Source organism: Sesamum indicum, linkage group LG1 (assembly GCF_026168435.1).
Source record: "Sesamum indicum cultivar Baizhima isolate 11 linkage group LG1, ASM2616843v1, whole genome shotgun sequence".
In the NCBI taxonomy this organism is placed as follows: domain Eukaryota; kingdom Viridiplantae; phylum Streptophyta; class Magnoliopsida; order Lamiales; family Pedaliaceae; genus Sesamum; species Sesamum indicum.
The window spans coordinates 16,472,962-16,486,802 of NC_142657.1; the positions used below are offsets into that span (position 1 = coordinate 16,472,962).

Below are 13,841 nucleotides of genomic sequence, written 5' to 3' on the forward strand. Positions count from 1 at the left end.
TCAGTAAACCCTTTTACATTAATCAATTACAATCCTTTCAAATTAATTAACTACGATGACAGTTATTAAAATTAGGAAAACAATTGGAAGCTAAAAATTGACACGTAGTATCATTACTCTTTTCATGACAATAATATTTATATCTCAATTCTAACATACACGATATATACAAGGGCAATCATTTAATATTGAATAACTCAAACATACCTTCCTTTATTTTATTCAAAAGTTTAGTAGGAAAATGTTATAAATTACTTGCTTTAACAAATTAAAGGCAAACAGCAATTAATTTTGTCACCCTATAAATTATAGCCAAAAAGAATAGAAAATTACACTACTTTCTTATGTAATCAGTACACAAAAACATCCCTCCTTCCAAGTTCAAGGCCATGTCCTCGTCAGTACTCTCCGATGCCTTTAGAACTCATCCTCTCAATCTCAATCACAAAGTTGTAGACCTGAGCTCAGTTGAGATATTACCCGACTCCCATGCATGGACGTCGGAAGCAAACAAGTACAGCTCCTCTTGCGGAGGCGATATATCTAGACTCGAATCAATTCCTATAATTAACCTGAAGGATGAAAACGCCATGGAGCTCATCAGGCTCGCATGCACGACTTGGGGCGTTTTCCAAATCGTTAACCACAATGTACCCAAGAATTTGGTTGATGAAGTGGAGTTGGCAGGGGAGAAACTTTTCTCCCTCCCCATGGATCGGAAGCTCATGGCAGAGCGTACCCCTAACGGCGTGTCAGGGTATGGGATGGCGCGCATCTCTTCTTTCTTTTCAAAGAGCATGTGGTCTGAGGGCTTCACTATTGTTGGATCACCGCTTGAACATGCTGCCAAACTGTGGCCCCATGACTACCATAACTTCTGGTATAATATTTCCATGCCTTTGAACAATGTGTGCTTGTTGATATGTGACTCAAAATTTATTTATCCTATCTTTTCAGTAATACGATTGAAGAATACCAAAAGGAGATGAAAAACCTAGCAAGCCGCCTTATGGGGCTCATACTCGGGTCATTAGGCGTAACTGAAGATGATGTAAAGTGGGTCGAACCAAAAGGCGAACTGAAAGAGAGAGGTGCAGCTCTACAACTCAACTCATACCCACCGTGCCCGGATCCTGATAAGGCCATGGGCATGGCGGCACACACAGACTCCACCATCCTGAACATTCTGCATCAAAGCAACACCAGTGGCCTACAGGTGTTCCGAGGAGACGGCATTGGGTGGGTTACGTTGCAACCTCACCCGGGAGCCCTCATAGTCGTGATAGGAGACCTCATGCACATATTGTCAAACGGGTCATACTTGAACGCGCTCCATCGGGCAGTTGTGAACCAGACCCAACACCGATTGTCTGTAGTCTATCTCCATGGACCACCATCAAGTGTCAAAATGGGCCCACTTCCACAACTAGTGGACAGCAACCACCCTCCTCTCTACAGGCCCATTACTTGGAATGAATATTTGGGCATCAAGGCCCAATATTTCGACAAGGCACTCACAACAATAAGCCTAGCAAATGGATTTATGAATGCCGATGATGATGATAGTGTGAAAATTGACTAAAAAATTATAATTATATAAAATAAATAAATGAAAGGTGTGCTTTTGGAGCATTGTTTTGCTCCTATTTTAATATTTATCATTTTCAAATTTGAATTAAACTATGGATTTTTTTTCGTATTTGAATGATATTAAGATATATAACTCTTCTCCACCCCATAAATTTTATTCTTAAATTTAATTATTCGTACTATAATTTTTGCATATTTATATAAGATCATCCCATTATTACAATTAAAAAAATTAATGTGACAACATTGACATAAAAAACTTATATGAAAAAATATTATAGTGGAAAATATCTCCTCTAAATAAATATATAGATTGTTTGTTTTTCATTCATTTTCATAATATCCTAAATAGGGCCGAGTGGAAAATGGGTGAGCTCATTGGGCCTAGTATAGTTAGGCCCAAAATATCGATCATGCAAAGCTCATAATTTTATAGCAGCCTATTTGTCGGCCCACACACTCGTCTTGCTTCTCTGATCAGGCAACTGTTGATTGATTTTCTTCGTTCTCGTTACGAACGCGAGAGAGAGGGGGGGGGAAAGAGTGGGAGAGTTGTTCAGCACGAAGCTGATGTTTTCTGGCTCACGGTAGCAGGATTTGGTTCGGATCACTCGTAACACCTTCTTCGCCATCGGAATTACCATCTGAATCGGCGTTTCCGTCCTCGGCGCCGCCCGGTATTTTTCAATCATCGTTTTGTTATAATATCGAGCTCTTTTCTGCCTCTTTCCACTTGAGTTTGTTGAATTTTTCATAATTTTATTGGGGGATTTATATGACCGGCAGTAGTTCAGTTGGTGCTGCCATGAAAGCTCCTTATATTACTTCCAAAACCTTAATAAGGTACTTGCAACTATCGGTGGATTTGGAGTTGTTATGGGAATGCCGATATTATTTCTTAGATGCTGATGTCTACTGTGTAAGAAATATAAAACATAAATTGAAGAAAGTACTAGCTACACATAATCCTATTTTGCAATGGAACATTCTTCCCCTTACCTATAGTAGTTGTAAGTGAGAAATCATTGCTCAATTTTCATCAAGTTTAATTTTTGAAATTTTGGAGGTGACTGAAATTCGATAATGAAACAAGAAGGGTGCTTGGAACTAGAATTTTAGCTTAAGAGATCTCAGCATTAGAAGACAAAGATGTATAGATCAAGAGCTATGGTTAGCTCTTGCTTGTTCAAATACAATAGTTGATTGGTCCCAGTGATGACTTTATTCTATAAAATGTACTCGATTATGAATTCAGATTTTTTTTCCATGTAGATAGACATGAAATAACTCTCTCTCTCTCTCTCTCTCTCTCTCTCTCTCTCTCTCTCTCTCTCTCTCTCTCTCTCTCTCTCTCTCTCTCAGCGGGAAGAAGAAAGCAGATCATTCGCTCGATCGCAGACGGCTCCGGCTCCGGCTCCATCGGCACAACTTCTCTCCGACGACATTAACAAGTAATTTTTGTTCTTTGTAATTTTTTTTACAGTTTGTAGGAGAAATTTTAATTGCTTTCAAGGATTTTGTTAAAATGCCTGATTGAACACCCAATGTTCTTCTCGCCAGAATATTTATTTTTTTTGCTGAAATATGTTGAAAATTGAAAGACTTGGCTGATTGACATGTGAAACTTTTGTAATTTGTTAAGTTGTCATCAGTTTTCTCAATTTGTATGAAATTTTACACTTAAATCAACTACTATGCATTTTGTATATGGGGGAAGAATGTTGACAATTCTTCTTTGTTTAGCATGATTTGACTGACAAAATGGTAAATTGAAAATAACCTAAGATGATTCATCGATTTTGTACAGTTGATGGAGATGTCTAATGAGCACAACCTTGTGTTTTTCTTTTGGCTTCCTCTTTCTCTGTTCATGCTTTGAAGTAGAAAAATCGGGTCGGCATCTCCTATTAAGTAGTATGAGTACAATTAATATGCGTAAAATTTTGGTAAAGCTTGGGATCTGCAGAGCTGTTTGACTTTTTCTCCTTGTTGCTTATGTTTTTCATGTTGCAAGTAGATATACGGACATGTAATTCTTAATCCTTCCACTATGTTTTGGAGCTCTGCATGTAAATTAAATGAGTATTCTTGAAAATTGGGGATACCTATCAGTTGTATTGATAATGCAGATACTAAATTGGATGTTGAAAAACAGACAACAAAGACTCAAACTACTTGAGACATGCTATTTGATGTGGGACTAGATGTTGAGTTTAAAGGCAATCATTTAACTAGAAAATTGTTGAACAAGTGAATAAAAATCTGCCAGCACTATTTCTATTTGATATAGTCAGAACAAGAATTTAGTATGAATCAGGCATAATTGAAGGAGAAAACTAAATATATATATTCAGCTGGCTTGGAAATTATTTGGTTTAGATCCTTATTATTTAATTTGGGTTGAAGATATTGTGCATGAACTATACAATTGTTCGGTTGGATCCAGTCCACTACATAGTATTTTTCCGAATCCTCTCTGTTCTTTCACCTGATTAAAGATTTGAAAAGAAACAATTACTGATCATTTTTAGGTTTTTGATGGTGTTGATCAGAAATTCAATGGAAGAAAAAGAGGAGAACAAGTACAGCATAATTGTTCCCACCTACAATGAGCGCCTCAACATTGCGCTCATTGTTTACCTTATATTTAAGCACCTCCAGTGAGTATTGCTCTCTGTTTCTCTCTGTCTGTGTCACAATAATACACACAAACACTCACACTCACACTCACATATACATATATATATATATATATAAATGTGTGTGTGTGTGTATATTAACTTTTTATGTTTTTTATTCTGCAATTTCCTTAGATTTCCAGAGGCTGCTCATTGTTCGTTAGATATTAGAATCTGTTTTGTTCCCAACTATTGTGAAGAGAGAGAAAGGAGGAAAAGAAAGAATAAAGTAAAATAAAATTGTATTGATGTTAGGGGGATAGATTCACATAATACTGAAGAGGAAATTTGACACCAAATTGCTTAGGGGGGATAGATCTTTTATATTATTGTTTGGGGGGATGGGGTGAAGTGGTCTTCATGTCTTATAAAGTATGCATGGTAGAGGGAATTTCACACAACATGCAGTTAGGGGGTCAAAATGTATTTTACAATTTTTTTTGTGTGGCTGAAATGGATCGAGAGTTTGAAATAATCATTTTGGTTCTCTCCTTTGCACATGTTGGACTTCCTCACTTTTTATGACTCTTTTCTTCTTTTGGATCAGGAATGTCAATTTTGAAATAATAGTAGTGGATGATGGGAGTCCAGATGGAACCCAGGAGATTGTCAAACAACTGCAGCAAGCATATGGGGAAGCCTGTATTGTAAGCTTTTAGGACTTAATTTACTCATTTTTGTAGTTTATGACATCAAATCTCTAGCTCTTATTGCTGTATGTTTTACTCATGGTGCTGTGGTAATGCAGTTGTTGAGACCTAGACCTAAGAAGCTTGGCTTGGGTATGTTTTCAGTCATCCTCTACTTTGAAAGATCATGGTGAAATATCTTAAGGTTTTACATTGCAGGTACGGCTTACATGCATGGTCTGAAGCATGCGACTGGAAATTTTGTTGTGATAATGGATGCTGACTTATCCCACCATGTAAGTTTCTGGCTTCAAATGCATAAAAACACAGAATTTGTTCATATCATCTTACTTTTTAGATTGTGAGAACCTATGATTTCCATACTCTCTGAAAGTATTGCACCCAATCCTCTTTAATGTTCTAATTTATAAAAGAAGCAAAATATTTTTGTAGTATGAAATTCAGATCCTAAGGGCCAAGGCTGACAGCTTTACGGATCTTGTTAATAATGTGAAGAAAACCAAAAAGGAAAGAAGAAAAGGATATTTCATCAGATTTTTCTAATCAAGATGACTTGGAAAATGATGGTCACTTTTATTCAAACGTCATGACTACTTGTACTGAAGTTTCCCTCTTCATTTATTTACTCTTTTAAATATGCAATACTTCTTTTCTTCATTCCCATTTGAGCTGAGTTCTCTTTTTCATGTTCTGTCACAGCCGAAATACCTACCGAGCTTTATAAAGTAAGTATATTTTTATTGAAGTGCTGGATTTTCATGAACTTGGTGCTTGACTACTCATACTAGGTGAAAACTGTTTTTGAGTTCAGGAAACAGAGAGAGACAGGTGCAAGCATAGTTACTGGAACTCGATATGTTAAAGGGGGTGGGGTGCATGGGTGGAATCTGATGCGTAAATTGACAAGCAGGGGAGCAAATGTCCTTGCGCAAACACTTCTTTGGCCAGGTGTATCAGACTTAACAGGATCATTCCGGTATTGCTCAACTCTGCACCTGCCATAATAGTTTCTCCCTTTCAGATACCACCTTAAGTTTGATATTCCCTTCTGATTTGAAGGCTTTACAAGAAATCTGTGCTTGAAGATGTTATAAGCTCATGTGTGAGCAAGGGGTATGTTTTCCAGATGGAGATGATTGTTAGAGCCTCAAGAAAGGGTTACCACATTGAAGAGGTAACTACAATTTCCTATATCTACTTAGGAAGGTGATACGAATGAGTATGAACGTAACGGTGCAAATTTTATCACAGAAGAAACGGAAATATTGATTCATGGTAAACATCAAGTCCACTAGAATGAAGAGCATGTAACGTACCAACTTTGGAAAACTGACCCTAGAAGTCGATTTCAGGACTACCTAATACTTGTTAGTAGACTCCAAATTATAACTCAGAAATCCAAATAACAACAAATCCAACAAATTCCAGATTTGTTAGACCTGAAAGTACTTGAAGCTTGGATTTGGGACTCATTGGTAAAGACTCTTGACAAGCTCTGTTAGAAACAAGTTAAGGTTATATAGATTCTAACATCTAAACCTAAACCATGAAATTTTTCGAATGTTTAAACTGGTTTCTGATGTTGCTTTCCACGTTTTCATAGGTTCCAATAACTTTTGTCGATAGAGTATATGGAAGCTCAAAGCTGGGAGGATCGGAAATAGTAGAGTATCTGAAGGGACTTGTATACCTTCTGGTGACAACTTAAAATGGAGCCTAAGCAGTTGATCATGATAACCTCTTCACGTTTTGCAGAGACCTTTGATTATAGAAATTTCAAATGATCAGATGACCTATTTTCTTCAATCTCACAGAAAATTGGCTTCAGCGAGCATTTTATCTTTACCTGTATCTGAACTATCGCATGACATATTGAATACAGTGTTGAAGACATATCATGTTGTATTTGACATGATATCTGACCAATGCAGGACATTATATGCATGACTTTTTGAAATATTGAATTTAGTTTCACTCCTCGTAACATGGAGCTAACCCAGCAAATACAGGTAAGGATTTTCTACTCACCCAGTAATCTATATCCAGATGCAACCCAGAATCCTCATTACTAGAATCAGATAAGCCATAATAGCCTTAATCCCATAAATACTAATTTAGAGAATTTAGGTTAATTAACATTTAGATACGGAATAAGTAGCAGCCTTGGAGTCTTCTGTGTCAACCTCATCTCAACTGCATCATCACATCGTCTTTTCTTCATCCTGCAGAAGAAGAAGAACAACAGTCTGAAGGGCCAATGTCTTATGACATGCCTGCTCAAATCTTGTGAAGTGTTAATATAGCTAAGAGTATACTTCTCTTACAGTAAGGTCCCATGTGTCAAACGTGGTAGATAAGAATCTTATGGATTTATAAGGGATTCATCTTCAGCAGTCGGCTCAGACTTTGATCTAAAGAAGGGAAGACCGGAGAAACCCATCTCCCTTAGTTTCAACACCAAGTACAGCACAATCCCGCATCCGAACCCCAAGGCAGCACTCGACCCCGTCAACGACACAGCAGCGCAAACCAGCATCACAAAAGACTCTTCCTTGGAATTCATATCCCTTGATGCCATTGCCAATTCAATCCCAGCAAAAAGCAACAGCACTCCAAGAATCCCCACTGGGAACGAACTCAGAATCCGCACAAATGAGTTCCCAAACAGCAAGCCAAGAACTAGTTTCCCCAATCCAAGAAACACCACAGATAGACCACTCCTCCCCCCAAAACGGTACTGCCCTGCCAGCCCTCCCGCGCCATGGCACACTGGCATTGCCCCAAACCAGCAGCCGACCAAGTTCATCAAACCTACACTAACCGAAACTTTGGTTGCGGATAGTTCTGTACCAGGAAACAGATCACCAGACAGCTTACATACTGCAATAACTGAGTTCAGCACTGATAGAGGGATCTGAGGCACTGCTCCTCGTACAAATCCGACTTTGAAATCATCCCATGTGATTTTCAACACATGAAACCTCGACGGGCCAAGCTTTATGTCGCTGAATATTGTCGGGTCTCTGATAAAACACAAGATCAAGCCAAGCAAGAAGACAATGAGGGCAGATGGGATTGATGATAAAATCCTGAGCCTTCTCTGAACTCTTCTTCGTCGGGTTGTTGAGACCAAATGGGCATCACTCTCATTGCCGCTGCCGTCCCCTGTTGCAAGGATTAGGAAGAGGAGGCAAACTAGCGCAAGAACAAGGCCGTCAAGGCCGAGCCAGGGGCGGGGGTCGCTGGTTTTTGTTGCTGTTGTTTTGGTGAAATCTTGATTGTAACGAATGTACTTGATAGCAGAGAAGGCAAATGCCAGGCCCTGTCAACATAGTAAAGAATGTCTTTCAGGAATCAAGGGAGTTTTTCCTTCACATCAAGATTCATTTTTGAAAGCTTCATCCACTAACTCAAGAACTGTGGAAAACAAACTAGTATTATTAGTGTTAGAGAAACAAGGACAAATCTTATTACATAGTGACAGTATGTGTAATTAATTCTTTCGTAATAGTCATATCGTATATAGTTGTCCAGCTTCCATTACATTAATTCTAGTGAAATTCATGCAAATTCAAGAATCAAATACCATGCTCATGAAAAATGAGAGAAATTGCAGATTCATACTAAACAATCCATCAAAATGAACTTTCAATCCTTTAGCAATAAATTTGAGCCATTTCCTAATAATTTATCAATAAAAAATCACAACTTTGATTGCAGCACGTCATATATACTCATTGTCTCTGTGATGTTGGAAAATGTTGGGGCAATATATCAAAAAGTGTGGAATTTCAGTACACCTGTGAGAGCTGGACGCCGCGGACGACAGGGAGGGGGAGGAAGCGATAGAGGATGGACATGAGGCCGGTGACCCCCAGGAAGAAGAGGACGGCAGCGGTGGATATGCCGGCGGCGGCGATCTGGGAGACCGTCAGATGGGGTGTCTCCGACACGGCGACGGCGGCGATAGACTTCATGGGCTGGACGGGCATGGGGGTGCCGAAGAGGACTCCAGTTGCGATGTTGTAGAGAGCGGTGAAGATAAGGGTGGTGGAGAGGTCAAGGTGGGAGACCAGTGTGAGGGCCAGTACTATGGGGATGTAGGTGCCGAGGTCGCCGACGGCCCCGCTCAGCTCGGAGAGGAGGGTGGTCTTGAGGCGGAGTGAGGTGGCGAGATGGTGGCGCCACCCGTCAAGATGGTGGCGGAGGAGGGGGTTGTTAGGTTCCGGCGAGTCACCGGACATCTTGACGGTGCGAGAGAGTCTTAAGTGAGGAGTGTAACTACCCCAAAAGCCGCTACTAAATTATCAACCCTTTGGTTTTCCTGTTTTTATGATTACATGTTTGGTCAGATTCATTACAATTTTTAGAGATGATTTATGAATTTGGACAGCGACCTGCGGAAAGAATATCTCATTATTAAAGGCCCTTCAGTTGCATGGTGAGTCGGAGAAAGATGACTAGCCAAGAAATGGCTCTTCGCGGATTAGTTGAGGAAGTCCTGCCGTGTCAGCATTTCCCACCATTCTTGCATCTCTAAACTTGTCAAGTCTTGTGCTGCAGCTGAGACTTTGCACGCAGATTACTTTTTATTACTAGATTAGATAGTCTGCTTAATATATTTTTATAAAGTGTTTATTTTATATTATAAATTCAACCTATTTATTTAATTGGATTGAGTTATTCAATCTAAACAGTCTAACAAAACATAATATAATTAATATAGAATTGTTTTTCTCCCGTACTTAAATAATTTATATCATAAAATAAATGGGCATTTTAAGTTTCGGGGATAACTATATTGTCTTCTTCCGAAATTTGTTATAATTGCATTTAATTTTTCTATGATTTGAAAAATTACATTTGTTTCTTTCTAACAAATAAACCCTTTCATTGGTTAGAATTTATCAAATTTGTTAATATTAACAAAAAGGTTGAATGGAAATCTATATTTATCTCTAATTGACTTATTACTGAATCATTTCAGATCAAATAAATCTGCATACATCTTCACATGCTAATGCGTGTGAGGTATATCTTCACCTATATAAGAATATTTTGATCAGAAAATCTTTGTTTAACCTACAATAAGTGAGTAGTAAATAAATGTGGATTTTCATTAATTTTTGTGCTAAATATCTACAAATTTAGTGCATTTTCACTAATGGAATGATCTTATTTGTTTTACAGAAAAAAAATATTGTCGGTATTTGATACAATTCTTCAAACCACATGATGTATATGTAATTATACCAAATCTCAAAAGTGGACTACGTAATTATCCCTCTGTTTTATAAATAAGTATGGTATTGTGAGTTGAAAATTTGTATGATGTGCAGATAACTTTATTGTCATTTATTTGTTTTAGATGACTTATTCTTTTATAATTTTCTAAAAAGAAATTATGGACTAAAAGGGCAAGAAGAAAATTTCATCTCGTCAGCAACTTTTTATATTTTTCAATTTTTATTTTTTTTTAAAAAAAGGGCAAAATTGATATTTTAGGCTTTCGTTCAAAGATTACATATTTCATTCAATATTAGAAGTATGGATAATTTCTCAACAATAAAAGAATATTTATAATTATGTCAAAAATCAGAAAAACTCATTGTAATTCACTCTATTTTTTATAATTTAATGGTTGTTAAAAAATATATTAATATGTTAATCATCTTTTTATTTTAACAAAAATAAAAACAGTAGCAAAATTGTAATCTAATATTCTAATGGCTAAATGGATGGAAGGTATATACATAAGTCCACTATGGGTTACTGGTAGCCCATGTGCATCATGGACTGAAGCTGTATTACATAGAGTATATTATGTGTTATTAATAGTGGATTTGATTCAATTTGAAATTAAAATTGTAACATTAAATGTGTCAGTCTGATGAGTATAACATAATGAAGTAGCATATTAAATTACTTAGTTTCCCAATACATATAAAAATAAACAGCATTGGATTTGATTAGGAGCATGAGAGAATGGGAATATTGGATATAAGCAAGTGATGATTTGATCAGGACAATGATTTCCTCCTGTTGGAGGAATTCCTTCCTCGTAGAAGCCTTGTCTTAATCTCCAACGGCGATTTCAGCCCCAACCCAACCTCGTTCTCTCCGCCCACCTCTCCCACTCTATTGGCCTTAAACCCCAGCTTCTTCCAGCTGAAATACGACCCTGCTGATCTCTTCTTCTCCACCAGCTTCTCAATCTGCCTCTCCATCGCCATGCACTGGCTCTGCAGCCTCAGCACATCCTCCTTCAGCCTCTTGATTTCCATTTGTTGCACGCTCGTTTCCCTTTTCGAGAAGCACCGCCCCGGCAGCTCAAGCCCCACTCCCGCAGGGCTACGGGCGCCACTCAACGATCCGCTCCAGTCCACGTGCTTGATGAGCTTAGTTTGCTCCGAGAGCAGCACTTGGATCACTGCCCGAACTGGCAGCCTCTCGTTCTGGGCTGCATGGACGGACGCCTCCTGCGACAGCTTCCTGCTGTCGATTAAACTGCATAACGTCTTTCTCTCTTGCTTCGACAAGCTCGGATGCGCCTACTCGACAAGAAAACACGTTAGCGTGGGAAATTCGGGCCTTTTACCGCAACTTATGATGTCGTGTTTTACATTAAATATTCCCCTACCAAATGAACAGCTGGAGCAAATCTGTAACGTAAAACATGTCTGCAGGAGGGTCAGTGTAATTTTTCAAACTCATGAACTTTTTATAATGTTTCAGAACCTCCAAGAATGTCTATTCTATTTGCAGGGGAATGTTTCATTAATCTTTTAGTGGAAGTGCAGCATTGCCTGAATCCTAAACTTTTTAAGTTAATGCAATGTCTCATTAAAGGACAGAAGAAAAGCCAATTTCAGGCAATCTTTGTGTCAGGATAAGAGGTATGTATCATATGCAATGACAGTGCCTAAAGATTAACCTATCTGCTTAACTCTCTTTAGCGGAAGAATCTTGTTGTGGTCACAATACCAAAAAGGCCTCCACTTTTATCCCACTTTCGAAGATGTCACTAAATTTGGGGCTGGCAAAAAAAAAAACACACATAGAGAATCTAATCCGGCAGCTGGCTGCATATGATCCAACACCCCTAATCACCACCAGGCTATAGTTGTCCCCGGGCTGACCAAGAATTTTAGCCATTTTCACAGAGCAAAGACAAGCGTAGAACAGAACATATACACTAAAAACAATAGAACATAAGCACAACAAACGCTTACTTACTTTGAGGTACGTGTCGATGGCACGATAAAGTCCATCGTCTGAAGACCGTGCGTGGCTTGGGAGGGCGCTAGCAAGATCGACAAAATCAGGCAATGACAGATGCGAATCAACGGCTGCTTCAGCAAGGTAAGAGTCCACAAGCTTTGCCACCTTCATGACAGCAGCCCCACTCCTAGCAACATCTTCCATACTCGCAAACCTCTTTACTAGACGAAGAACAAGCTCAAAATCAAGCAATGCGGTAGACGTGTGGCTAAAAGACGGTATCATCAATTCTTTCAAAGAAGCCTGATCGAGCTGCCAAGAGACTCGTTTCTCAAGCTCGGCCCGATAGGATGGCCCAACGTGAACCATGTTGGCGACTCTTAGGAGCCTCAAGAGGAAGTTGCAAGGGATGGACTCCTTCTCTGGAGGCAGAATTGCGACAAGAGCTTGTATGAAGAACCTTTTCTTTGTCCATGAAGCTGTCACACTTTCTTGGGAGTCCTCATAATGGGCCACAGCCCGATCGCCCTCGTCATCAGCCAGCTCAGGCAGCCATTTGGAGGCATAATGTGTTATGGTTGAGGCAATCAGGTCTGGCTTGGTTTCCTTCACCTTGATGTCTGATAGGGTGTTGATGAAATAATCCATGTCTGATGATGTGATGAATTCTGGCAGTTCCATGTTCTGCATTTTTGGGCTAATTCTTCTCAAGTGAAAATATGGTAGTGAAGTATGGGCGCATTCACTCAGCTATAGCTGCATAAGTAGTGGAAATTAACAAGTGGGGAAAAGTATGCAAAAAGGTCACCTTTCTGTGTGAAAATTCTAGCACTGCTGCCTGTGCTGTCTGTGAGCCCATTATTTGGAAGTTCTCAAGTCAGGCCTGTGATATATCAATCATGTAATCACTTGGCATTTTTTGTTGTTGATAAGGTGCAAAGTTGCAAAAGAAGCGCGACGCTAATTTCCCTTCATTTTTGCGACGTTATATGAATTTTCACTGTCACACTAAGTTATAGTTACATTCAAAAGGGCAAGTCAATCACCCCAACCCCATAAAGGGCCAATTACTACAGGCCGAAGGCATAGAGTCACTTGACAAATTACTCAGTAATAAGGAAAACAGGCTAACATATGCTGGTTCAGTTGGTAAAAATGGATCACTTCATATAAAAAAGTCGTGCACCTTTTGCCAAGACAAGAATGCCGTTGGGAGAAAAAGTGTCTGTAGTAATTTGGCAGTACTAAAATGATAAGTCCTGACAATATTGATTGTGGTTGTTTACCACTGAGTTGTGCAAATATGTGGTTAGAAAATGAGGATAAGATGGTAAAAGAAGAGGTGAGAGAAGGAGAGATCCAATCCCTTCAAGTCTCTATCCCCATTTTGTTGTGTGGTGTCTTAATGAATTTTGTTCATGGAATAGAGAATAAGGCATTGTGTGTCATAGGATGGAATATTTGCATTAACTTTTCTTTGTCTTATTTCTCTGTCACTTTTCTTTCTCAACTGCTGCTCAAATTGTGACATCAAACTTTCAGAGAACAGCAAGAGAATACTTATGCAGGGAACTTTGCAGCTCTGCCCGTTAACTACTGTCTGGTAGCTTGATAGTTCAAGTGAAACAGAATGTGTGTTCCCATAAAGTAAATCATGATATTAAATCAATTAAACACGACCCAGGTTGCAGTAATCGATCCA

The 13,841-nt window shown here is 38.8% G+C and overlaps 3 protein-coding genes and 1 pseudogene across 4 annotated transcripts; 2 read left to right on the plus strand and 2 right to left on the minus strand.

Annotated features, from left to right (window-relative positions):
- Positions 1 to 389: 389 nt before the first annotated feature.
- LOC105164685 (gibberellin 3-beta-dioxygenase 2 pseudogene) lies at positions 390 to 1,582 on the plus strand (annotated as a pseudogene).
- A 467-nt stretch (positions 1,583 to 2,049) lies between these two features.
- On the plus strand, positions 2,050 to 6,875 carry DPMS1 (Nucleotide-diphospho-sugar transferases superfamily protein). Its single transcript, XM_011082718.3, has 10 exons — positions 2,050 to 2,267; positions 2,953 to 3,041; positions 4,122 to 4,250; positions 4,816 to 4,915; positions 5,017 to 5,050; positions 5,117 to 5,193; positions 5,618 to 5,643; positions 5,730 to 5,894; positions 5,978 to 6,092; positions 6,522 to 6,875. The coding sequence occupies exons 3-10, from the start codon at positions 4,129 to 4,131 to the stop codon at positions 6,624 to 6,626; spliced, it is 744 nt and encodes a 247-aa protein (XP_011081020.1). The 5' UTR covers positions 2,050 to 2,267; positions 2,953 to 3,041; positions 4,122 to 4,128; the 3' UTR covers positions 6,627 to 6,875.
- MOT2 (sulfate transmembrane transporter) lies at positions 6,867 to 9,320 on the minus strand. Of its 2 annotated transcripts, none has more exons than XM_020693132.2 (3): positions 8,719 to 9,320; positions 7,243 to 8,240; positions 6,867 to 7,164 (listed from the first exon to the last, which is right to left on the minus strand). In XM_020693132.2, exons 1-2 carry the CDS (start codon positions 9,160 to 9,162, stop codon positions 7,281 to 7,283), a joined length of 1,404 nt encoding a protein of 467 aa, XP_020548791.2. In that variant the 5' UTR covers positions 9,163 to 9,320; the 3' UTR covers positions 6,867 to 7,164; positions 7,243 to 7,280. The 2 variants fall into 2 exon arrangements, with proteins under 2 accessions (XP_020548791.2, XP_011081048.2); XM_011082746.3 differs by having other exon boundaries at positions 6,867 to 7,140; positions 8,719 to 9,317.
- Positions 9,321 to 10,770: 1,450 nt separating this feature from the next.
- LOC105164162 (root phototropism protein 3) lies at positions 10,771 to 13,338 on the minus strand. The gene is made up of 2 exons (XM_088884580.1): positions 12,155 to 13,338; positions 10,771 to 11,469 (listed from the first exon to the last, which is right to left on the minus strand). Exons 1-2 carry the CDS (start codon positions 12,827 to 12,829, stop codon positions 10,939 to 10,941), a joined length of 1,206 nt encoding a protein of 401 aa, XP_088740706.1. The 5' UTR covers positions 12,830 to 13,338; the 3' UTR covers positions 10,771 to 10,938.
- Between the last annotated feature and the right edge of the window lie 503 nt (positions 13,339 to 13,841).